We start from the raw sequence: 25673 nt of genomic DNA, 5'->3' as shown, positions 1-25673 counted from the left end.
GCCATTGTGACTGAGAAAGATTGGCATAAAAATAGACAAATACACAGAAGGACATAGTGCCAGAAAGAGGTAAAATGAGATTAACACCATTCATCTAGAAACTCCTTCATACTTTTCCACTTACGCACTAGTTATTGGTTCCCAAGAGTATTAGCTGGTCTGTATATTGGGGTTCATGCAGATCCTTACCTTAAAGTCCTGTCAAGCACATCAGGTACACTTTAGAGTAGTGGTGCTCAACCTTCCTAATGCCGCGACCCTTTAATACAGTTCCTCATGTTGTGGCGACCCCCAACCATAAAATTATTTTCGTTGCTACTTCATAACTGTAATTTTGCTACTGTTATGAATCATAATGTAAATATCTGATATGCAGGATGTATTTTTATTGTTACAAATTGAACATAATTAAAGCATAGTGGTTAATCACAAAAACGATATGTAATTATATATGTGTTTTCCAATGGTCTTAGGCAACCCCTGTGAAAGGGTCATTCGACCCCCAAAGGGGTCGCGACCCACAGGTTGAGAACCGCTGCTTTAGAGCTACTACATTGGAGCTGTACTTGTTATCCCCTGGTGCAACTATCAAACTTGCACTGAACTATCTTCTCAGAATTAGTGAAGCCAGGGACTGCTACTACCTTGTTCAGTATTGAAACCTCCGAATTTGGCAGTGTTTATCTTACATATCTGCTAAAAAAATACTTGTTAAATGGATGAATAAAGTTTACTATTCTGAAACCTGTAGGCAAATAAGAACCTTGATTTGTACTTGTGCTTTTTCAATTCATTTACAGGAGAACCTACAAGTTTCCTTAACAGCTTGTTGACTTGTATGTGAGGCAGTTCTAGCAAAAGTGGTTCAAATATTAAATATGTCTTAGTTGTTTACTGACCGTCTGTTGGACATCCAAATCTTCAGGGATTTAACACAGTAAGAAAAAATGGAAAATACCAAGAGGTTACTTAAGAGTAGGAGCGCCTCTAAATTAGGAAAATGAAGGTATACTTTTCCAAAACATCACATTCTTAAGCCATTGAGGGCAAGGCTTATATTTGGCTCTGCACACTTCAGTAGCAACTGAGACTGTTATGAAATGAAGTTTATCATAAATCCCCCAAATTTTTAAGGTTATTAGTTATGTCAATTCATTCACTATATACTGATGAGATGCTACAATATGTTAGATAACATGTGAGACCCAGGGATGCACAGGTATACTAGTACATGATGCAGCCTCGTGATTTCCGGCAGCTCACAATCTATCAGAAAGACTGGCACATAGTGAAAAATCACACTGAAGGGTGATCAAGTATAAACAAATTGCTGTGAGGACTTGCTGGATAAGTAGCTGCTACCTGAGGGAGGTTATCAGAGGCCGAGAAATGAGCATAAGAAAGGGCAGGCCATTGAGGAGTTGTGATTCATTTTGAGGGAGTTTGACAGAGACTGTGGAGGGCAGGGTAGTAGAAGATAATGGGAAATGTTATTAGAATGGTACATTAAATCCATATTTAAAACTAGGGTGCAAATGAATCCTGACCACAGCAGTACTTCCTACAGACATGCTTTTTCTTTAAACAGTTGGTGTAAAGTGGAAACCTTCACTCATCTTGGAAAACCATGAATCATTAAAGCCCAGCTCCAATTCATGTAGCTATAATAAATGGTGCCACATATAAGTTATGAGAAATAAAAAATAACATGATTTTTTTGAAAAAATTAAAGATAGAAGTAAGTGATAATCCTGCAAAGTCACTGTCTTGAACCTGGACACTTATTCAAATATTCTGCCCATGAAATTAATATGTTTACTGATAGTTCACTGAAGTTGTTTTAGAAAAAATAGACACATTCTTTTGAATTTCTTGGACAGTTGGAAACTTCTCTTGTCAGTCTGGATTTGAATTTCAGAAACAATTGAGTTTCATCAGAATACAAATCTAGGAATATTGTGGATAATTGAATCGGTTAATATGATTGTTAACACTAAACAAAACAAAAATAAAATATTGTTAATATTTTGTTAACAATATCAGCATAATATAAAAACAGAGTGTGACTATATATTAGTGAAATTCAGTTTTTTATATGGGACTCAATGAAATTCTAATTTTAAAAGATAATGTTATTGACATGAATGGCAATAACTTCCCAGATGACAGCTTTGGAGCATAACCTTGCCTGCCTGTGCACATTAAATCCAAGTGATGGTGGAGTGCTGCTACAGAAGTCCAATGGGTCCAGAAAACGGCCTCTGGTCACCCGAGTAGTAAAAGCAGGACTAAGAGCTTCCCAATGCCCATGTTGGACACCATCCTTTACGTGTGTCTACAAACCCCTTACAGAAACACACACTTACACCCACTAATGCTCTTAACAAATCATCACATATTTCTCTTTTCTTCCTCATTGCCCATAATTCTAACCTGAACTCCTCTGATCTTCAACATCGATGAAGAACCTGAGAGCCAACAAAGCCAAGGACATACTCTTTTTTATTTAAGGGCAGGTCATTACATATGTTTTTCTTTATATACATGTAATAGATATCCTAGTGTTAAGGCTGCTGTGAGAAAGATCCAGATATTCAATCCCCAGAACTTATTCATCTTCCAACTGCAAGCTTGTACTATTTGACCAAAGTTTTCCTACTCCCAGGACCCTGGTAACAACCATTTTCCTATGGTGATTATAATAGACTAGTGGCCTGGTGCACGAAATTCATGCACATTAAGTGGGAATTAATTAGAGGAAATATTTTAATATTGCTATTTGCCCTTTCTCTATAATAGAAGTGTCAGAGATGAAATAAAATTAGTAAAATGTATATTAAAATCTCCCTCCTGTCAGAGTCTGGGGCATGCCGCAGGACCTAGAGTCAACTCCCTGCCCACTACCTACATGCACTTTGAAAACGCAGGATACCTAGACCTTTCTGGCCCCACCCCCGTCAAGCCTCTCTGGGCGTGGGGCACAGCCTCAGGTTCCCTGGCCCGGTGCCAGGGGTGCAGCATGAGGTCCCCTGTCAAGCCCCACAGGGTGAGAGGGGCAGCCTTAGGTCCCCTGGCCCGGCACTGGGGCGGGGGGGGGTCACAGTTTGAGGTCCCCCATCAAGCCCTGCCAGGTGGGGAGGTGGGGGGTGCGGCCTGCGGCCCCCCATCAAGCCCCGCGGGGTAGGGGGCACGGCCTGAGGTCCCTCGCCCTGGCCAGGCGCCATGCAGATGTGGATGGGAGGAAGATATAAATATATATGGATCTAAATAGAAGTGCATTTAGGGTTATACTTACAAACCATGACCGAGGTTTTAAATCCCATCTACCAATTTCATAAATAAATGATTTGAAGTTTACAAATTTATTGCAGCTTTCCTAATGTCTGTCAGTGGTTCTTGCAAACTTATCAGAAGAAATTAGTTTTTATATTTTTAACAAATACATTTTAAAATTGAGATTTTTAAGACAAAGTAAAATGGTCTTTTTCCAATGTTGTTTCAAAGAGTAGATAGGAAATTTTTATGGGGGAGGATACACTTTTTAGCAACACAGTTTAACAATGGTACTATTTCTAAATTAACTATTTTCAAAAATTTAAGCAAAGGAACTGGACATTGGTATTCCAATTCCATTGCTTCCCTCTCTTGGAGTATACACACACTCAGAATGTGAATTTTGTCAGCTGACTCCCAGGTAACCCTGTCCCACCTGGATGGAACTGCTGGGAAAAGCAGGCCATTTCCTTGTAATGCCACAGGTCTCTCCGAATGCTTCTGGAATGTGTGGCCAACAATCCAACACATTGGCATTCAATGTACAGATAGAGGCCACTGTGCAAACCTACCTGAGAGGCAGCCTTCAGGATTCAGATGATTCGGGATAATGATCTGGCTACCTGTGATGTGTTTGTCTACTCTGTCAATGACAGGGGCCTTAAAGAACTAGCTGGAGAAAGGGATGTTCAGATGAAACAGGAGTTTTGAGGTATTTTCTTTAGAGTCTGAGAAGGGTTCAAGCAACGTAAACTTGACACTATGACTCAGGCCAGAGGAGACATGATTCCCATAGAAGCAAGAATAGCTCTCTTCAACTGAGCACGCAACTTTATAATGGAGGCATATAGAATGATATTCTGCAGAACAAGAATAAATTAGAAGCCTGCCCAGCAAGACAGCCCACCAAATAAATACTGACAATTCATGTGGCAATGGATCTCCCTGCTGACTTGTCCAGCTGCCAAAAGAATGGGGCAAATTCCTAATGTTCATGAAAATTCTGACTTTAAATGATGCAGAATATGGCGATGGAGCATGCTATGACATTCTTCAAACAGGCTTATTCAGTAAAAATCTGATAGTAAGTCCCTCCCTGCAACTGCAGTGATAAGAAATACAGAGAATAATTAGTCCAGAGAATAATTAGTTCAGGATGTATAGTCTAGTGATTCGACATAGTAAGTAAAGCATGGGACTTTGGTGTCAGTTTAAGACGGTGTGTTTCTGGGGTTTGACGGTAAGTTGTCTGTTTGGGATCATGTCAGGCTCTTCGCGATAACGCCCTCTTTACATGGAAGGGGATAAAGAAATATCTTTTATAAGAGCTTCCCTGAGGGTTAGACAGTTCCTAATGGAGGAAGAATTCCAGTCCAAGGCAGCGCCATAGAAAGGGGTAATAAAAATGATGATAGTTAACATTTATTGACCACTTACTAAGTGTCAGGCACTTTGCCAAACACTTGTAAGCATTATTTCACGAATCCTTCTAACAGCTGTATAAATAAGGGCTATTATAGTCCACGTTTTATTGGTGAAGGAAGTGAGGTTCAAAATGAAGTACAAAGGTATTAGGTAAATTGACCAACATTGAGTAATAGATCAGATGGTGCCAGAAAAGACTCAAGACTAATGGGTCTGCAGTAAGTCCATTAAACCTCCTCTCTCACTGGGACAATGAATGGAGTTTGGTGATAACGTCTCTTTCCATCAATTAATTGATGCTTTATTTTTAATCTTCTTTTCTGGCTATCCCACGTGTTCCATTGCATTCACTTTAGTTTTCTTTTACACTTTTATGAGCTTGAAGGTTGTCATATATAGAAAATTGGTAGAATTTATCTCAGATCCAAGCCATCTAGAGGAATTCTGATGCCAAGTCTGGTCACATGGGTCTTCATCACATGGAGCTGGGACGCAGAGTCCCCGAGGGATGTGGCAGGGATGCTGGCATTTGTTCATGCTCCTTTTCTTCCCTGTAAACCCTGTTCACATTGGACATGTGAAATGATATGTGAGTGTAGTTTTGAAATGATGCTTTGCTGTGTGAATGCAGAGCATGCAATAAATAGACTCGTTCTTTTTTTTCTCCTTACTTGCAAGGGTGGTGAGTCACTGTTGGGAAAGGCGATTCACCCTAGAATAGTATTCTCAAACGTGAGGCCCCTGAGAATCACCGGGAGGGCCTGCAAAAACACAGGTTGCTGGGCCTCAACCTAATTCAGTAGATCTGAGTTGGAGCCCAAGAATGTGTACTTCTAGTGAATTCTGAGTTCTAATGAGTTGATATTCCATTGCTTACTCTCATCTCTGGAGTATACATTCATTAATATGTATTTTGTAAGCTGATGCTCAGATGATCCAAGTTCATCTGGTTAAAACTCCTGGAAAAAGCAGACCACAGACCACATTGCTGATGCTGCTGGTCCTAGGACCACACCTTAAAAACCACTGTGTTAGAGTGGAGATTTTTAAACTCTGGCTTCATAGGAGACTGCTTTGCATACCCCCCCCTTTTTTTTTAATGTTGATGCTTCAAGTCCCTCTCCAGACCAATTAAGTCAGAACCTCTGTAGGTGAAGTTCAGGCACCTGTGTTGCTAAGCTCCCCCTCCCATCCTCCTCTGATCAAATGTGCAGCCTGAACTGAGACAGCAGAGAATAAGTTTGCTGTTGTGTGTTAGGCATAGAGAATTGAGGGTCATATCTATCCGAAGACTTGATTCTGAAACGAGTATAAATGATAATTACCTAAGGAATATAAAATTAATAGGACCTTGATATCAAAGCATTATGAAATTGTTATGCCACTTAATCACACAGATGACAGCTGATGTAACAGGCTTGCTTTCTTTGACGAGACAGTGTAGTGCCCACTCCTTGGACAGGAGAAGAGACAAGTACCATTAAGTTTAGATGAGGAAACTGAGGTTTACTGGCCCTAATTGGAATGATATGTTATGCATATGTGTGCCTGTGAGTGTGAGAATGTGTGTGTGTGGGTATGTAAGAGAGATTCAAAGAGTTAGGAAGGAATTATAAGCACTTCCTATTGTAGTTAATGCCTATTTTCCATCTCAGGAAGGCTTTGTTATTACTGATATTGTTAACCTTTTGTACCAGTTCTGAGGGCTACATTCCTGCTTAAAAGATTATTTGTTTTTCTGAAAATTTTGATTTTTAACATCTCTTATCCTTTTTGGTGTTTATATGTATCTGCCCCTTAATTCAATCATTCAACATCATTTTCAAGAATTTTCTATAAGCATTGCTCCCAAACAAATAAACCATAAAAAACTATTAAGGCTCAAGATATTTAAATAGGGGGTGGCTTTTACAGGGGAGAAACCACTAATCATGGTGAATAAGGGAGTTAGGGTCATGGTCTCTACTCATTGTGGGAACCAGGATAGGGTGGTCATTGATCATTGCCTCTGGTCCTGATGTCAGCCATGGTGTCATCCCATCTTGTTTCGCAAGGGTATGGTTGGTGAAATCATTCAGATTTTCTGGGCCTGGAGCTGAAACGCAACTGAGGCCCAATGTTATCTTTGGTTTGACTGAAATTCTGTTTCTGTGGTCAACAGACCCAAAGCTTTGTTCCTAAGATTATTTGATGCTGATTAGAACCTGATTGTCCTGAGGCAGGCAGGTGATCCAAGATGCTGGATGAGGCCAGTATGAATCAAAAGGAAAGAAAGGAGAAAAGGACATATTAAAGAAGTGGAAATTTTTATGATTATAGTTCCATTTTGTGTGGTTAGTTTTGGGAGCAGAGAAAAGACAGTGGGCTGGAGCACAATGCATGAGGGGAAGTGGGGCAAGGTATTTTGAATAAACAAAGCTTCAGACACCCAAGGGGAGATGTGTCCAACAGACAAGTGCTTTTCAAACTTTAATGAGCTTATGAGTCCTGCCAGGATCTTGTTAAAAATGCACATTGTGATGCAGTCAGTCTGGGGTGGAGCCCAAGATTCTACATTTCTCACAGTGTTCCAAGTGCTGACAACCCTGCTGGCAATGGAACACATTTTGACTAGTGGGATATAGGCATTTTTTATTTGTGAATCCATAGTTAAACATAAAGGAGTGAAGGAGGAAACCAAGTGATTAAAGAGGTGGCAGGACATGAGAGAGAGAGAGAGAGCAGCGCCCTGAAATGAAAGGTGCTTCCAATAGGTGGGAATGCACAGGTTGGTAACTATAACCTGAGGACAGAGAAGTAGATTTGGGTTTAGCATTTAATAGCCCCTGGAAACCTTTCTTTCATAAGTAAGTTAACTTCTAATACTGCTCTGGGTGGGTTTCAAGCTTTACCATTCTTCTCAAGCCCCCAACTCTAATACCTGAAGGCCTCACTTCCCAATAAAATAGAGACCAATTAACAAAATCAAATAATTTCCCCTTAAAGACTTATACCCCTCAAATGTAAAACTTTCTACCTCCTTCTTTTCCTCCTATCGCAAAGACATTGGCTATAGGTCCTTTCTTAGTGTTGGTAACTCACCTACCTTCAATTTTGCTATTGTCTCACCATAAAATGTGTTCACGTTTTTTTGTTTTTTTCCTTTTACCACTTCACTGATCTGTTCAGTCACCAGTGACATTAGCTGGTCTATCCTAATGGTCTATTTCCCACAGAAATCATAGTTTGAAGAAGGAGCATGTGATGATATTCTTCCCAAGGAAACATGAGAGCAAGTTTGTAATGGGGTGAAGAAACACTCTTCAGTGATTTAAAAAAAAAAAAAAAAGACATTCACAGACAATAGTGGGATGAAGGCCTGGGATTTGGAGGGGATTAGGTGGAGGGGGGGAAAGGTGGGGGAAATGGGGGGGCATCTGTAATACTGTCAACAATAAAAAAAAAAAAAGGAGCACTATATAGAACCTGAGGCCTGGCCGTGGTACTACAATCTTGCAACTCTGAGGAGCCAGGAACCTGAGGGTGAGCCAACACTCCGAGACAGGAAAAGCAGGAAAATGGGGAGAAAATTTTTTCTTGTAACATAAATGAACCCACTGGGTCCGATGAGGGTGGAAACATAATCTTTCTGAAATATTTGAGATAATTTTTGTTGTTCCTTCCTTAAGCCTATCAAGTTAAGGTTTTATATTATGTGCAATTCAGAGCATTCAACTGATACATTCTACCATAGTGGAATGTGCCTTTCTATCACAGCTGCTCAAAGACAGAAAATAGCCCCCCCCCCCCCCCCCCGCCATGTCCTATCCCTCCTCCCTCTCTATCTCCAAAACTATCCTTTTAACTTTTTGGTCTGCCCCACACAAGTACAAAACTTATATCTTCTTGTACACAAAGCAATTTGCAGATGATTATTGATATTCACAGCAATTCTTCACTTGCATATTACTTTGGTTCAGATTTCTGCCTGGTACCCAGGCCTTAGTATTTACCTCTTCTATGCAACTGAGATAGGGGTGATATTTGTGGCTTATTTACTGAATGCTAAATCACTTGTGACTCATATCTGGAGTTCATCATTTTGAACATACAGGAGGCACACATATAGAAATGAAGAGTCATAGAAGTGCAGCTGAAAAAGTATTTATTAAATATTACAGTGATCAGAATACATAACATAAAAGGGCATTCAGAATCTTCTCAGAAAGTCATAGCCAATTTCCATAAAAAAAAATTCAAAACAAAACAAAAATTCATATTTGGCTTATGAATTTCATGAATCCAGAATTTAGAAAATTTCTATTTCAGTGACTTAGCCTTGAAGACATAGTCTATAATAGGTCATCAACACATACATGTGATAAAATATATCACATATTCTAGAAAGGATATTTTCCTTGGTTTAAGGGCACATCCCATAAAAGATGATTTTGACATGTATGTTAATAAAGGTCATAATTACTTTGCTGTTTCTCAGCCTTTCCCCAAGGCTAACCCTTGTATGGGTTTATGTGTGGGTGGGTTACTTGGGTGGGTTTTGCAATGATTCCAAGTTTCCCTGGTTAGTTGAAATGTAGCTTTACGTGGGATTCTGCCTATGGACTTTAGGCAGCTATATGTGATTATGTAAATTTCCTCTCCCCCAAAACCAGAAAAGAAACTTTCTTTCAGCTAGCAGAGGGCTTTAGGTGGTTTGGGTGGAGGAAAGATGACAACTACCTAAAATAAACTTTCTCAGGGTGAGTGTGATTAGAATTATCAAAATATCTTCAGAAATGATCCATCGGTAGACTCGTGTGTGTGCTGTGTGTGTGCTAGGCTGCACCTCTGGTTTCTCACTATTTGCTCTGCCTTTTAAAGAGTCCGTGCTTTTTATTTCAAAACAGCAAAGTTTTGCCCTTAGCTGCTTCTATAAGCAGTTTGCATCGACAGATGCTTTTCCAAATACCTCAAAACAGAAACCATCACAGTTCTGCGAGAGATAGGAAAAGTCCATCTCAGGAGATGAGGAGGTGTATATTCTGCTATGCACCATCAGGATAGGTGTCCATTCACTGCCCCAGTGCACAGGGCTGTGTTGTTTGTGAAGGGAGAAGCACAGGGGGTATGTAATAAGCAGATCCATAAAGAGCTGTGATTTTGTTTGCTTCTAGCCCTGCTCCCACCTCCAAACACTAACCCAAATGCAAAGAATTGTGGACAAAAGCTCCTGCTCTCCCAGCCATCACAACCCAGATGAATCGGCCTCTTTCATGGAAATACAGTTTGGTTTTGTCAATTATCAATATGTTTTCCTCCTGATTCGTTTCTTATTATATATCTTTAAAGTTAAATTAGTTATAATAAGTACTTCTCTTATTTTATTGAATTCCATTTCAATGTTTTAATGAATATTTAGTAGAAAGTCCACAATGCTCACATTCATATTTCAAGTTATATTCAAATTTATTTAAAGATAAGATCGCCCAATATTATTGGAGAAGTCTACATAAATAATAGAACTGATGTTTTAGACACACATGTAATAATACTGTCTCCACATTATTTGCATAAGTTACAGAAATGTTTTTCTTAACATAGTCCTCCTGTTCCTCTTCTCAACTTGATATATTACTTTTTGCTATTTCTGGCAATTCTTTCTAGTACAAAAGATAAAATTTCAGCCACTTCAACTTTAAAAATAACCATAAAAAAGTCAACAAGAAGATGTGATTTAATCAAAGTGCCCTGAATCGATGAAAAACAGTTTCTTTCACAAATTAAAAACTGGCTTAATAACACATTCTTAGGATTACAGTGACATTTCCTCCAGCAATTTGGACGTGATCTGACAATTACGAATGTGGATTATGCTACATGTATCAATCTATTCTCATCACTGCAGTTTAGACAGCAAGATGAAAGTCACGCCTTCTGTTTCTCCACAGTTGAGTAACACCATGCTGGTTTTTACTATAACTGATGAAAGAAAAAGCATGGTAAACTGGAAGCATGTAACAAACACGGGAGGTCGTAATATGTTTCCAGGCTATGGCGTCTTGCCATTGACCACAGCCTCTTGGAACAAGATAAAGTCATTGAAATAGTTAACAGATGTTCGCCATACTTGAAATGTAGACGTTCTATTGCTAACAAGTATGTGGGGTCGGCTGGAGATCTGGCGCTTGGTCCATTATTTAACTGACTTGGCAAATGGGAAGCTGAGATCCAAAGGCATAACGCATATCAAGGCCACACACTTTGCACATTAAGCAGGGCTTGTAAACTACTGACGGTACGTACACGGTGGTAAGCCTGCTTGATTAAGTATTTCACACAGTATTTGGTATTTAGGGAAATCTTAGGGAAAGCTGAACTCAATTCTCACATCTACTAAATTAACAAGTGAGTTCTCTAAGAACCAAAGAGTAGACTTTTCTCCATGTTCAAAAGCATATCTACAAATTTTATTATTTAGCTTCAGCTTGTGATTTACCTGATGACTGGTCTCACTTTGTGTTGACTTCAAAATGGGTCCACTTGTACTCTTCTGAAAGGCATCTCCGCCCCCCCCCAACTTGTGTCTATTCCTTCACATTTCAGAACAAGTTGACAGGAATGATCTTTAGATGCATATCTGTAGCTGAAATGGATCTCCTCAGCCTTGAGTCACAAATTCATTCATGTCAAGCATTGTAGGAGGCTTGTGCTACCTTCGAGTTTGTGGTTTTATTCACCGCTTTGCAAATAAAGTCACCAGCTTCCATTACTTTGTGAAGATTCACATCCTGGTAAAAGAAAGCCGGGGTACCAGAGGGGAAGAGGCATTTGGGAGAAAGAGGACAAAACAGGTTCCTTTTAATTTTACTAACAGTTACTTAACCATTTAAAATACTAAAAATCATAATGCTCATTATTGATTTGGGGGCAAGCTTTGTTTTCATGAACCATGTAGTCAACATTTTAGACTTTTCTTCATTAAAATCTATCTTGAAGTTGACCCTGTATGCAGGCTGGCCACACCTGAATAAATAAGTTTAATTCAGGTTGGTACCTGGATTCTAGGAAGGACAATACTGAAACTAGAAACAATCTATAAAATATCAGTGAAGGGCAATTAAAATAATAATGGTTTGGAGAAGTTTAGGAAAAAGGCAGGAAAAAATACCTCTTTACAAAGAAACTTGGTAAAGCTATAAGAAATACAGGACAGTTGAATGTATAATATTTTTAAACCATATTCAGAAAAATCATTAATGGTGTGCTACTGGAGGAGGTACCTGTAGGTCAAATGAAATGAAGAATATTTAGGGAATATCTGGAACTTGTTTGCCTGGGTTGTACTCTGAAAGTTTAGGTAAATCCACGTATGACAGGCCATTGAGTATGAAGACCAAATTCAAGGCATGCTCCTCAGCTCTAGGACTTAGCATAACAAAAGGTCACCTTCCAGGTCTCCACCCAGCATCTTTATTGTCACTGGAGGAGGCAGAGCATTAGGTGGATTAACCAGAGATTTGTGCTCATGCAGCATTTCATAAGCTCCTATGTTCTTCCTCAATATGAACTAGAAACAATGTGGACTTAAAATTGAACAGATTCAGACTTCCTTGCTATTAAGGAGTAGTTTTTTTTTTTTTTTTTTTTTTTAAATATGTGAGTGTAATTTTCTTAAAATAAGTATAAAAAAATCGGGGGCTTTTTATAACAATGATCATAAAGAGATCATCATTCTAATATACCCAATTAAAAGCTAGTCAAGAAAAAATAAATACCCAATTACTTCTCTCTTTTAATTGATTTGAGAGAGGAAGGGAGAGAGAAAAAGTTAGAAAACATGACCTGACACATATTCTGCATCAGCTAAGTTCAACGCAGTCATCGAATCTCTGAGAAAAGATCTATTTTTCTTCTGTTTCTGTCACGACTATACATTTCTGATAGAAATGATCAAGCTACTTTGTAAGTGAAATAATATTATTTCCTAATCATAGAAAATAGCCAATGACTTTTGGTGTTTACAAGAAATAGCTTTTAGTGTTTAGTGCCACATGATATAAATGAATGTTGTTGAGCATCTCTATGTAACGGGCATAGAGTATGAGTAAGCTATAATAATTGCTCTCTGGCTGCACGGGGAGCTAGACACATAAATAAAATAATTCATTCTACAACTTCACTGAAAGTGGGTTCAGAGGTAGAGGCATGGAGGGTAGCATGAAGCACTAAGGGGAAGAACCCAACAGAATGGGCCTGTGAATAGGCAAGAAGATGCCAGAAGAAGAATTTTTGAGGATAGTGGTGCTTCACTCTCAGGTGAAATCAAGTATGGGGAGTAAGGCCATTCCAAGTGGTTGTGAAACCATGAGTGGTGAGAAATAGAATGGTGTAGAAATGAAGACTGCAGGCAATTTTGGTGTTGCAGAAGCATCAATATGAGTAGAGGAAAGAGAAGAGGAAGGAGAGGAGAGAGGGAGAAGGACAGAGAGCATTCCATTTTGTAATCCAGATGATGCTTTTATATCTCAGAAAACATTATGAAGTTCTAATCATCTCTGAGCTGTTTTTCTTGCCTTTCGTATTTTTTCTCTAAAAAAATCTGCCTTATAGATGGAATAAGTCATGCTAACAAGCATGTGGCCAAACAAGGTGCTTATTTGGGTGAAGTATGTGCTTTTCAGGTACCACTTGTAAAGAGACTATTCTTCTTGTCCAGTGTCTCACATGCTAAGTATTAACGGAGCTCTACTCCTCCACTGACCATTTTAAATGTGCCCTGGGCTCTTTGTCAGCAGCCCTAGTTGTCACTGGGAGAAAATCGAGATCTCCCTTTTCTCCAAGGAAAACATCCATAAAAAAAAAAAAAATCCCCAAACTGTGAAAACAATAATCATAACAGGAAAGACAGGCTCTAATTCACAAGGCATGTAAAACCAAATCAGATAAAACATTAAAAAAATACTTGGGAGGTCATGAAGCACTATAAAAATGTGAAATGGTAGCATTATTGGTGATTGAACTAGAGCAATAAGTTACTTTATAAGGCTCCCCAAAGAATGTTTATTATATTTTCCCACTGTGCATTTTAGCAAATAGCAAAAGTATAGTAAAACTTTGACCTCAAAATTGCTTCCCAATCTGAGATGCATTCCAAGCTGGATCTGCAAGGAATACATGAATATTAAAATATGTAAAACTAACTTACTGTATTGAGCCCCAGGCCATTAAGCATATATATCAAATCCTCAGTGGCTACATTTCCAGAAGCACCTTTTGCATAAGGGCAGCCACCTAATCCTGAGACTGCAGAGTCCACCACGTTGATCCCCATCTGAAAAACAAACCGAAACACCCAAGGCTTGTATATTTCTGGCGTCTAAATTGTTGCATTTCTATTTAACCTGTTCCAAAGAGCAAATAAGCAAAATCTGAACCCCTTGTCCAAACATTCACTTACCCACCTGCTGCTAGAACAGTCCTTGGGGTGCTGCTTTCTTTTCTGACTAATCTCATTTTTTTAAGGCTAACAAAGTCTGCTAAGGATCTTGGGAACTAGAATAATCGTAGATCAACATTAGGATGGTGTTTTCATTGCTAGCAACACATTTTTCTTTTGTAGGGGGTTAAGCCTGAAGTAAGATGAATTCATATCTAAGTTGTATATATTCATCAACCTCAAATCTCAAGTTTTAGCCTAAAAGCATTATATAAACAACATGAAATATTTCTAACATACCAACTCAAAATTAAGGTGCCTTAAAACGTTCTGGTGATGGTAGTGGCAGCATCACTGCATTTGAAATATGATTTTTGTGGAGTCAATTCACCCAGTCTTTTCTGAGCCATTATTTTACACACAACACCCTGCTGCTTTGGGAGTAGTAAAGAAATATTTAAGAGGCAAAGCATCCACAACTAATAATAGCATCAGCTCACATTTACTAGGTCCTCACAAAGGACCTAGTTATTATTCTTAACACCTTATGAGTATTAACTCACAATCTGCACAAAAATCCACGAGGTAGGTGCTCTTCTATGTCCCCGAATCAAAGATGAAGAAACTCAAGTACAGAAGGATCACACATGTTGCCCAAGGTCACCTCTGTCTCTAGAGAATTCCCATTCTGCTGTGATCTGTGGCCTCTGAAAACATTTGAGTTGGTACATGTTATGTGTCTGGGGATGTCAGAGGTGGAGGGGCTCTGTGTGTGCTGGAAGACATGAGCACAACAGGCTCTGAAAAGGGCCCTGGAGATGAGATTTGAATAACAGGAGAAGAGAGGCAGACGTATCATGCCTCCGTGAAAGATGATAACTGGGTAATCGAAAGCTACCAGGAGGCCCTATCTGATTCACTCCTGGGCATTAAAGGAAAAGTAACATGACCTCATATAAAATGAGAAGCACCTGAAAGCAAGAGCTGTTGGCCAACCTGCTAGATCAGCAGTTCTCAATCACAGTCAGAATCCCCGTGCCCAGAACACTAGATCCCCAGAGTTTCTGATTCAGGAGGTCTTGGCTGAAACTTGAGAATTTGAATTTTTAACAAGATCCCAGATGCTGCTCTCACTGCTGCTCTGGGGATCACTGTTTCCTTTTTCTTTTCTTCATTAATAACCTTTTTATTTTAGAATCATTTTCGATTTTCAGAAAAAAAAATTTAGTACTGAACATTCCCATATATTCTGCACCCAGTTTCCCTTACTGTTAACATTTTCATAATTACAGTCTCGTTGTCATGGCTCATGAGCAAGTATCAAAAGTTATTATTAACTAAAGTCCCTACATTGTTCAGACTTTTAGTTTTTAACCTAATGTCCTTCTGTTTCAGGAACTCCTTCAGGTCACCACACTGCATTTAGTGCTCTTGTCTCCTTAGGCTCCTCTGGCCTGGGGTCGTTTCCCAGACTTGCTTCCTCTTTGTTGACTGATGATTTTGAGTAGTGCTTGTCATGTGTTTTGTACAATGTTCTTCAGTATGGGTTTGACTGATTTATTTTTCCTCATGTTTAGAATGGAGTTCTGGGGTAAGGTGAGGAAGATGACACAGGTGGTTCTTAATTCATCACATCCAAGGTACTGTGATATTATGATTGATAAAAATGCACACATTTGGCCATTCAGATGGCCAAAGAATATCGGTATTTCTCATATTTGGTCTTCCCTGGTTCCTGGCTAGAGTGCCTAAATCCTTAGAATTTCCTAAGTGATGAGAGTTATAAAGGAGTCTTCTGTTGTTAATGAGGTGACAAGGGGATCTCACCTAGGGATGGGAGCTGGTTGTTGTCTGTGGTGCCATTATGTGATTGGAGGGTTAGAATTTTCAGTCCCACCCCTGACCTCGAGGCAGAAGAAAGGCTGGAGGTTGACTTAATTTCCTAAGGTCAGGGAGTTTGGAGAGCTCTGGGTTGGTGAACCTGTGCAGGTGCTGGGAGAGTAATGTGCTTACAGAAGGCATGGAGCTCTGTGACCTTCCCTGTACCTTATCCTATGTGTCTCTTCCATCCGGCTGTGTCTGAGTTATATCCTTATTAATAAACTGGTGATCTAGTATGTAAAACATTTCTCTGAATTCTATAAGTCATCTAGCAAATTAGTTGAACCCAAGGAACAGGTTGTGGGAACCTATGATTTATGGACAGTCTGTCAAAAGTACAGGGAACAGTCTGGACCTGTGACTGGCATCGGAAGTTCAAGGAGGGGGTTGTGGGAAATGCTAATCTGTATCCCGTTGGTTAGAGTCACAGATGAGAACTTGGGCTTGTAACTGGTATCTGAAAGTGGGGAATGCAGGCTTGTAGGCTTGAACATTTAACTTGTGGAATCTGGTTCTACCAGCATCAGAATTAAGTTGAATGGTCTAGAATTGTCAGTTTGGAGGGAGAAACCTCCTCTACCTCTCCCACATCGGAATTGAGTCCAGAAACCCAAAGAGATCATACTGTGAGAGTCCTTTGACTGATGGTATTAGCCTTTACCACCTGGCTGAGGTAGTATTTCCCAGGTTTCTGCACTGTGAAGCCCCACGCCCCACTTACCATACTGCACTCTGGAAAAAAACTCAAGTGCAGCTCATACTTAAGGAGTGGACAATATCTACATAAACTATTTGGAATTCTCCTATAAGGGAGATTGATCTATTCCCCCATATTTGTTTTCAAACATTTGTTTATATCAGTAGGGACTCATAGGTATTTTTCACTTTGGGTTATGATCCAGTGTTATACATTGTGTTGTTCAAGTTGTTTGAGATTTGGTTATTGGGAGCTCTTTCTGTTAGCTCCTGTATTCCTCTAGTAAGGCAAGGGGACCATGCTTTTTAAATCACTCTTCTAGATTCTTCCTTGTGAGACTTAAGATATGTTTCCTTAGGCTCATCAGGACAGAGCCATAGTCCAAAGCCCTGGATGTCTTTGGGGCCCAAAAGAAGTTTGCAGATATAATCTGTTTGCTTCTGCAGCTTAATCTCTCCTGATTATACTTCTCAACATGGGAAGGTCTCAATAGCTCTCCCTCCATTACAGCCTCTTTCAAACAGTGATCCTACAAGGTCAATCCTATTCAGGTGTTAACAGGTGACCAGCTAAAGTACTTGTCCATTTAAAACAGGGGTGAGGAACCTTTTTTTCTGCCAAGAGGCATTTGGATATTTATGACATCATTTGCAGATCATACAAAATTAACAGCTTAAAAATTAGCCTGCTATATTTGGTCAAACATTTAATTAACTCACCCCTAATACCTTGGCAGGATCAGACCAAATGATTCAAGGCCCGCAGGCCGGACGTGCCCCACTGCTGATTTGGAACAATTTATCTAAGTTGCTTTGAATCAAAATACTAAGTATAAGAACTATGTGCTAGGAGTGAAATTTGTGGTATTGCCCGGTGGTTGGGAAAGACAAATGTCAGGATGCTGCCTCATCTCTGGGAGTCTGCCATTACATCCAGTGGGCAGAGGGATTCTGGATTTACAGAAGTCTATCAGTTCAGTAGAATTCAATCTAACCCTCACCAAGACAGTTTTACTGGTTCTCAATCCTGGCTACCCATTGTAATCACCTTGGGACCTTTCAAAACTAACACCCAAACTTTTCCCCAAACCAATGATATCACAATTTCTTTCTGGGAATGAGATCAGGTATTGGTTCCCTGTGATTCTTTTGTGTATCTAGGTGTGGGAATCCCTGAGGCAGAGTTTCCCATCGATCTTTCCTTTATTAGTCCTGGGTCTGAGTCAGCTTTAATTTGAGAGAAGCTGTACCCTGGGGGCAACAGTTAATTAAGCATGACTGGTGGACTTTTCAAGGACATCAGCTTCTGAAAGAAGACCCCAAAAAGTATGAGGTAGCAAAAGCCAGCAGTACTAGCAAGGTAGGTGAAAGGTGGTGTCAGCCCACCATGAGGGCTGGAATCCACGTATCATGTTCCTTTCCCCACTACTGCGGATGAAAGCCCTGCAGCCACAGGGCCACACAGTCTTAATTGGCCTTTTGAGAAACAGTGAAAAAACAAGTCCCTCTTACCTTGTAACTAAAGCCCTACTGAGTGTAACTAATGTACCTTATTGGGTGACTAACATGAAAGGATTATTCATAATAAAATAACCAGAGTCACAAGAGAGGAACAATAATTACCCAATGTCAAAATTGAGCAAACATAAAGATAGAAAAACAATCTCACATTAAGTCAAAGACTGAGAGCAAACTAAAACACTGTGATATTTTACACTTTCAGCTCAAAAAGATTGTTAGCAATGAAATAGCATAGAGCAACAGGATGTGGGAAAAAAACTTCAACAATATGGACAAATCTCACAAACAAAAAGTTGTATGAAAGAAGTCAGGAGCAAAAGAGGGCATCCATTATGATTCCATTTAGTTAAGTTTTCAAATAGATAACAATTAATGCTATAAGAAGTTAGGGTAATAGTTAACCTTTCAAAGGTAAATAAAAATGGGCACAGTTAGAGCTTCCCAGGGTGCTGACAGCATTCCATTTCTTGAACTGGGCTGGTAACACCAATGTCAGTTTGTGAAAGTTCTCAGAAGTTTGTGTTTATAAATTGGTCAATTTTCTGTGTGTGCATTAGACTTTGATAAATATCAATGATAAAAAAAAAGCAGTGTTGTTGAAAATTCAGGTAAACAGAAAATTTAAACTGGTAGGGAAATAAATTGTAATTTTTTTTTTCTGAGGGGCAATTAATCAGCAATTAGTCTTAGTTGTCCATATCCGTCATCCTAGTAATTCTTATTAAAAAAAAAAAAAAAGTGTTTCCCAAGGAACACTCCAAAAATCCTAAGTAAATACATGGTGGGAAAAAAATAGGTTTATAGCTGTGAGTATGCAAAACAGAGTTTATTCTTATATTATTATTCATTAATTATTGTATTATTTTCTATGTGAATAACTGTAAACCTACTTTGCCCACCCCTATAATTAGATTAACATATATTATATATATTTAATCTGTTTTGTATCTGAAACACACCACTAACACACATCTATATATAGATTTGTCACAGTAAAATTTATAAGAATAAAAATTTTAAAGCAATTCATATACCTCTAATGGGAAATAATTTAAATTAATTATGATGTAGCTATAAAATGGAATGATAACTGCCATGTAAATGAATAATTAAGGAAAAGAAACAGGTTGGAGAATGTTATCAGAGTACATAGAATCATGATCACATTTTACCCCCCCAAAAACAGGATTTGGATGGTATGCCAAATGCTAACAGTGATGATCAGTGGGTGGTATGATTATAAGTGATTTCTTTTAATTCTGTGTGCCCTTGTTTTCCAATGCATGTGCGGACTATTAATTACCATACATGTAAGTAGAAAAAGTAAGATTTCTGCAAATTTTAGCCTGCTGTAGAATGATAGTAGATAAATGAGAATGAGCACAAATGAATCTAAGACTGAATTTCTCAGCATCATTATTTTGCATCTAATTGATCTTCCCAGGGTCCAGGACTGTAGAGCTGCTCCGCATGTCTGACAAAGGCAGATGTGATCTGGGTGAAAAGCTACCTGGAAAATGGTCTTTTCTCTTTCCTGGTATCAGACTAGATCTAGACCTGGATTCTCTTTCAGTAAGCTCTTCACACATTAATGGAATCAACTCTAAAAGCAATATGTAGATTTAACGTTTAAAGAACCAAATTTAAAAAGGGCTTATTAAAGTATACATTATCTGTGAAGAAGAATATTAAGATATTAGTTCCTTTTAAATTCCCTCAAAAAATTAAAAAACAAAAACCCCACATACACAGTATTTTTAAAATATTTCTTTTTATGGAATATCTCCTACATTCTGTCCTCTATTAAATGTGAAACTCTATTCCTCAGAAATAAAGATCTCCTCAATGGCTAATATTACCCATATATTAAGTAAGAAAATTTTATTTTTATTTTGCATGTTTTTCTGCATCTACTTCTCTATCCCATTAGAAATGGCAGGTAATGCTATGTAAACAAGTTCTTAACAGGATGAGAATAAAACCATTATTTCTTCTCTTCATGAATTCTGTATGGCAAACAAGGGACCATATTTTGTAATCTTTATTATTAAAATTTATTGAAATTGTGGTATTAAAGTAAATGCCATTGTATGCACTATATAATATAGTATATTTGGAAATAATTGATGGGCCACCTGATACAAGAGATTATCCGCATTGAAAGATCATTCTTAGAAAGACACTCCTTTTCCCACTTCTCCAAATGTAAAGCACTACTTTTAAACTTTCAGGCTCCTGTGTGTGTGTGTATGTGTGTGTACACCCTCGTGTGTGTGATCACGCAAACACAAGTGTTTTGTATCCTATAATGCAAAAACAAAACCTGTGTTTTGCTTTGAAGGAAAGTACATCTTTAGATGAGTAGCCACATGGTGGCAATGTAGCTCCAAAATCCACCCAAAGTCAATCAAGAATAACTCCATGGTGTTCCAACGCAAGAAAATGGCAAACACGTAAATAAATAGCTCTATGTAATTCAAATAAATATTTTTCCTTTAAAATAAGAAAATTTACAAATGGTGTGTAACACAAACTGTAAGTCAATTTATTCAGTCTATATTTTTTATTCTTCTTTTAACTTGAACATGTTTATTAATCCTGTTCTATGTGCCGGGGACTTAGAATACATACAAAGTCATGTACCTCGTGAAGCATGAGAAATGAAACTCACTATATATTTTGTCTGTCACTGAGAAGCAGCTTATTATCCAATGAGAAATAATTATCTTTAGAGCTCAAGGAATGAATTCTCCCTAAAACAAAATAAATTCAGAACTCAAAGGATTGAGCTGTCCTTGGCCCCCACGTTTCTCAAAGCTCATGATTAAAGCTATTAACCCAGTAACCCAGGCTATGGTAAACTTGGTGAGTGCATTTAGAATACTCCACCTGCTTGAGCTCTCCAGATACCAGTATGTGCTTGGATCTAAGTGCTGAGGAAAATAGATAAAATACTAGTGGCTGCTTTTGCTGGAAAATGAAAAATTGGTGTAGCTAGATCATGAACATATTGCTCTGTACTACAACTTTGGGTGAGCTCTGAGGAGTACTGATTCTCTATGGTGTTTAGATGCCCAGACTACACTAACATGTGAACTAAAAGAAAAGTACCGTCTTGACTTTTTCTTGGTGCTGTCAGATCTTACTATTTCCCAAACAAAACTGAGAAATGCAATAAGAGGAGCCCAAAATTCATTTTGCAAAATATTTAATGAAATCTAAATTTTAGGTATTGAGGATACATAATACTAAAGTCTCAAGGAGCGTATACAATGTTGGTAATGCTATTTTTGAAATGGCAGCTACTTTGTTTACCTTTGAAGATAGAATTTTATTTAAAAATCTTTAATAATGTTAGATTCAAATAAATTTTCTGATAATGCAAAGTACTTATTTTTGGATTTAACTTACTCGGGGGAAAAAGGCACATATTCATGGAGGTAAAATATTTTGAAAATATAGATCTTGCCTTGAGATGCTTCTCAACCAGCACTCTAGACAGTTACTATATATTGAGTACCAGCTGAGAAAGAATCCTATTTGCTATTAATATGTTGTGAACATAATATTATGCTATATAAGCCACAGGTAATGAACAGTTAGCATACAAGAATAAAGCATAGTGTTTTAAGAAACTGAAGTACATACCAAAGTTGGTATGTAAATAATGATCTGTATACAGATTGCCGTTAGGGGATGACTAAGCTAATGGTGATTGATTACTAATGTCTTCTATAACATCTTTCACCTGAGAAAGGTTTTCCTACGTGCTTCGTTTCTCCTCACCTTAATACATCCAGTGAGATAGTCTTACCTTCATTTAGAATATTTCAAACTGAAATAGAGATGGGGGTGTGTACATAGAAGGGGTATTGAGAAAGTAGAAGGAAAAACTGATAAGGGGAGTTTCAATTGTAGTGACACTGAGAAGATAATAAATACTATTAGTTAGTGAACATTTATTAAATGTTTATTTTGTTTTAAGTATTGCACCATATGCTTCCCATATGATAAAACCCCACAAAATCAATGTGAAGTGAATAATAATAGTAGTACATGCCTAGATTACTGATGAGGAAACTAGGGCTCAGAGAAGGCAAGTGCTTCATAGAGGAAGAACACAAATTCAGTCTAACAGCTGTGGGCTACTGCTCAATAGTCAATATAAACTGATCACATGCCAGACACATTACTAAACACAGATTATTTCATTTGATTGTGAATTAGAAAGAGAGCATTGACAAATGAAAATACTTCATTTTCTTATCTTTCTTAAGCTTCCTGAAAAGTTTCTATTACAATTTAGCAACATTATCAAGACACTTGAGAAAGTAAATGATTGTTGTCCCAGTCATAGTATTTTTAGGAAGCTAACCTGAGAAAATAGCCAGAAATGCTAATACAGGTTTATGTTCAAGGGTGGATGCTCTTTGTAGCATTATTTATAGCAGTGGGAAAAGCTCGTAAGGGACATGTCCAACAAGAGAGAAACGGTTAATAAATACTTCAACAAAGATAAACTATTATGAAATAATTAGGCATTTTTAAAGAATATTTAATGGTATGAAAAAAATGATTATAAGAAAATTAACAATTAGTATCCTGCCCTCTATGTTTGGCAGGATTCATTAGTGTTTCTAGATTTTTAAAAATCTACTTTATTATGTATATTTGTATATATAAATCTCTTGTATATATAAACCTCTTCTATATATAAATTTATTATACACACTCACAGTCATGTAATTAGGACAAATGAACCTTATTTTTACTCTTTCACAATCATTCCCTTCTTCTACCACTAAAATACCCCCACCCCCACCCCCAAAGTAGACAGGCCTTGCTCTATTTTCTAATTTCTTTGATTTAATTCAAATTCTATAGATGATCCCTTTCAGGATCATCTCCTTTTGTCCATTCTTGAGTGGATATTGCCTCTGCTTCTTTAATAGCCAACCATTCTCTCTAATCTATTAGCACAAAATATTTGGATTAGTTGTGATAATAGGAAAACCATATATATTTTTTTAAATGTTAAAGCAGCAAGCAATATATATTAGCTTCATGAGGTTAGGAATTTTATCTCATTCATATATGCTCAGTATATAGCATTAGTACCCAGAACATAAGTTACTATTCAAATATATTTTAAAAAATAATCAAGTAAATGATATGCATAGAAAAATAATACATGTAATATCAAGAGCTTGGTGCAAGTATGTCTACACAGGGTAATAAATTAACTTGATAAAATTCAATTAGAGACACAGAACTACATAATAAGGATAACCAAATAAATAAAACATGTCAATAGATCACTATTTTGTTTGCTCCCTAAACCTTCTTTTAGAAGTGCCTCATCATAAAGATGGGCTTTTTCTGTTTGCTCACTGACTTTTTATTAATCCTGGCTGCAGCTGATTAGACCTACATGAGGTCAATCACAGTGCCCTTCCCCAGAATTTGGAGCAAAGACAAAGACAGAATCCATTTTTCTCAGAAGTGAGATGTACAGCATATGGCTTTAGCAGCATTTTTTTTCCAATGGGGAGGAAAGACATTTGGTCTGTAGTAAAAGGTAAAATGAAGCATAGTCAAATCAGAGAAATGCCACCTAATTCCAGACAGCCTTTCAGTGCTTCCTGCGGTCCAACTTTAATTTCCTCCCTACCTTTGTTTTTAAAATAACATTTAATGAGAGCTGTGCCAAATGCATTTACCCACAAAATAATCCCAGGAAGTAAGCACTATTATTATCCTCATTTCATAAACGAGAAAACTGAGCCACAAAATGTTTAATAATCATACAGAATGTCACATATTTGGTAAGTGGTGAAAGCTGAGAGTCAGAATAGGTGTAAATGCTTCCAAATCTCTGCTCTTGACTTGCCTGTATACTTTCTCTAAGAGGTTTCTATGAGACACCATGGTATCCACATAATAGTCTCCTTTCTGCTTAAGGAGCTCCAGTTGGCTACTGTCACCTGGACGCAAAGAGCAGTCCCTAACACATCATTAAGTTAATGACCTGGCAGAGAAGATATTCATAAATACAATGAGCTATAATATAAGGTAGAATGTGGTAGCTATTATAATAATTATAAACAAAGCAATTCAGAAGCTCCAGTGATATAGGTTCTATATTTTGTAGTGGAGCAAGGAAGGAGAGGTAGGGGGGAAAGTTTGATGAATGGTTTGGCTCTGAATTGGGCCTTGAAAAATGTGGAAAAGTGGGGAATGAATACTCTACAGAGAGGAAACACTGAGAAAGACACATATGATGAACAGGCCAAGGACAAACTGAGTTTAATGAGACTTATTGTAAGGAGTGTTGGGGTGTGGATGGAATACAGATCCTCATCATGGCAGGCCCTGAATGTCTTTCTATAGGGTAAGAGCTTTATTGTCTAGGACATAAAGACCTACTTAGAGTTTATGAGTAATCATGCCTTCATCAGCATTTTGTTTTACTCAGATTTCATTACCAAGGGAGCAATAATTGTGATAGATAGAAGGTTGAAAAATATGTAAATAGAAATACTAGCTAGAAAATAAGTACAATGAATCAAATCAGTGGTGACGAGTATTTAAAAAGAAGCAGAAGGAATAAAAATATTTTTAAGGAATAAAGTTGAAATAAGTTTGTGAGGTAAAATATTGTCTAGAACAATGAGGAATAATGGAAGAAAAAAGTATAATTAACAAAAGCATGTGATTTCTAGTTTAACAACTAAATGGAGGATGATCTAGTAACTGGAATGATATATAGAGTCAACTCTAGTGAAAGGTAGAAATTGCTTTCTTAAAAATCATTATAAATGTAGAAAACTGGGATAGATAACACATGATGTTTCTTAAAGCAACCCTGATGTTTCAAAACTAACATTGATTCTTTTTGATCTCTCATTACATACCCATTTCCACTTGCTTATCTGCATCTGGGGTGATTTCATGGCTTCTGTTATGCTCTAATTCATAGTTAAGCATTCTTATAACCCAAGGAATTAGTCTCCATTGGGCAGTAAAATGATTTTAGAAGATAATGGTAACATGTTTCCTGGGTCTCTAAGAAGAGTCCAAGGCTCCTCCTTTCTGCTGAGTAATAGGTGTGTGGTTGGTGATAATGGGTGATAGGCATTCTAGGTAAGTTTAGGGGAGCCCTAGAACCGAGGGTTTGTACACAAGACTCAGAAATTCCCATCCTTCTGGCTGAGATGACAGGGCATCAAAGTCAAAGTGAGTTGTGTGGCAAGTAGGACTCAAGGCAGCCTCAAAGACAATAGGGCACGTAAACCTGTCATAGAATGCATACAAGAGTTTCCCATTTCCCCCGAAAGGGCCAAGAGGGCACACTGGTGGGCATAATGGCACTAGAATCATGGCTAGGAAAGTGCAGAGTGTGGGCTAATAACCACAGATCATGGTTAGAGTACCATCACAAGGACCGAGGCTGAACAGCCTG

General features: G+C 38.0%; 1 protein-coding gene across 2 annotated transcripts in view; it reads right to left on the bottom strand.

Moving 5' to 3' along the window:
- Positions 1-10118: 10118 nt before the first annotated feature.
- The window catches only part of HMGCLL1 (3-hydroxymethyl-3-methylglutaryl-CoA lyase like 1), a 165182-nt gene continuing 149627 nt past the window's right edge, over positions 10119-25673 (bottom strand). For both annotated transcript variants that reach the window (XM_036317829.1, XM_036317830.1), the window contains exons 8-9: positions 13883-14008; positions 10119-11465 (exon numbers count right to left, since the gene is read on the bottom strand). In XM_036317829.1, the coding sequence (XP_036173722.1) occupies positions 11364-11465; positions 13883-14008 (228 nt within the window). In that variant the 3' untranslated portion in view covers positions 10119-11363. The remainder of the gene's footprint in view (positions 11466-13882; positions 14009-25673) is intronic.

This window comes from Myotis myotis, unplaced genomic scaffold (genome assembly GCF_014108235.1).
Source record: "Myotis myotis isolate mMyoMyo1 unplaced genomic scaffold, mMyoMyo1.p scaffold_m19_p_7, whole genome shotgun sequence".
NCBI classification, from domain to species: Eukaryota; Metazoa; Chordata; class Mammalia; order Chiroptera; family Vespertilionidae; genus Myotis; species Myotis myotis.
The sequence above is the reverse complement of the archived record's forward strand: the minus strand, read 5'-3'. Positions and strand labels throughout refer to the sequence as shown.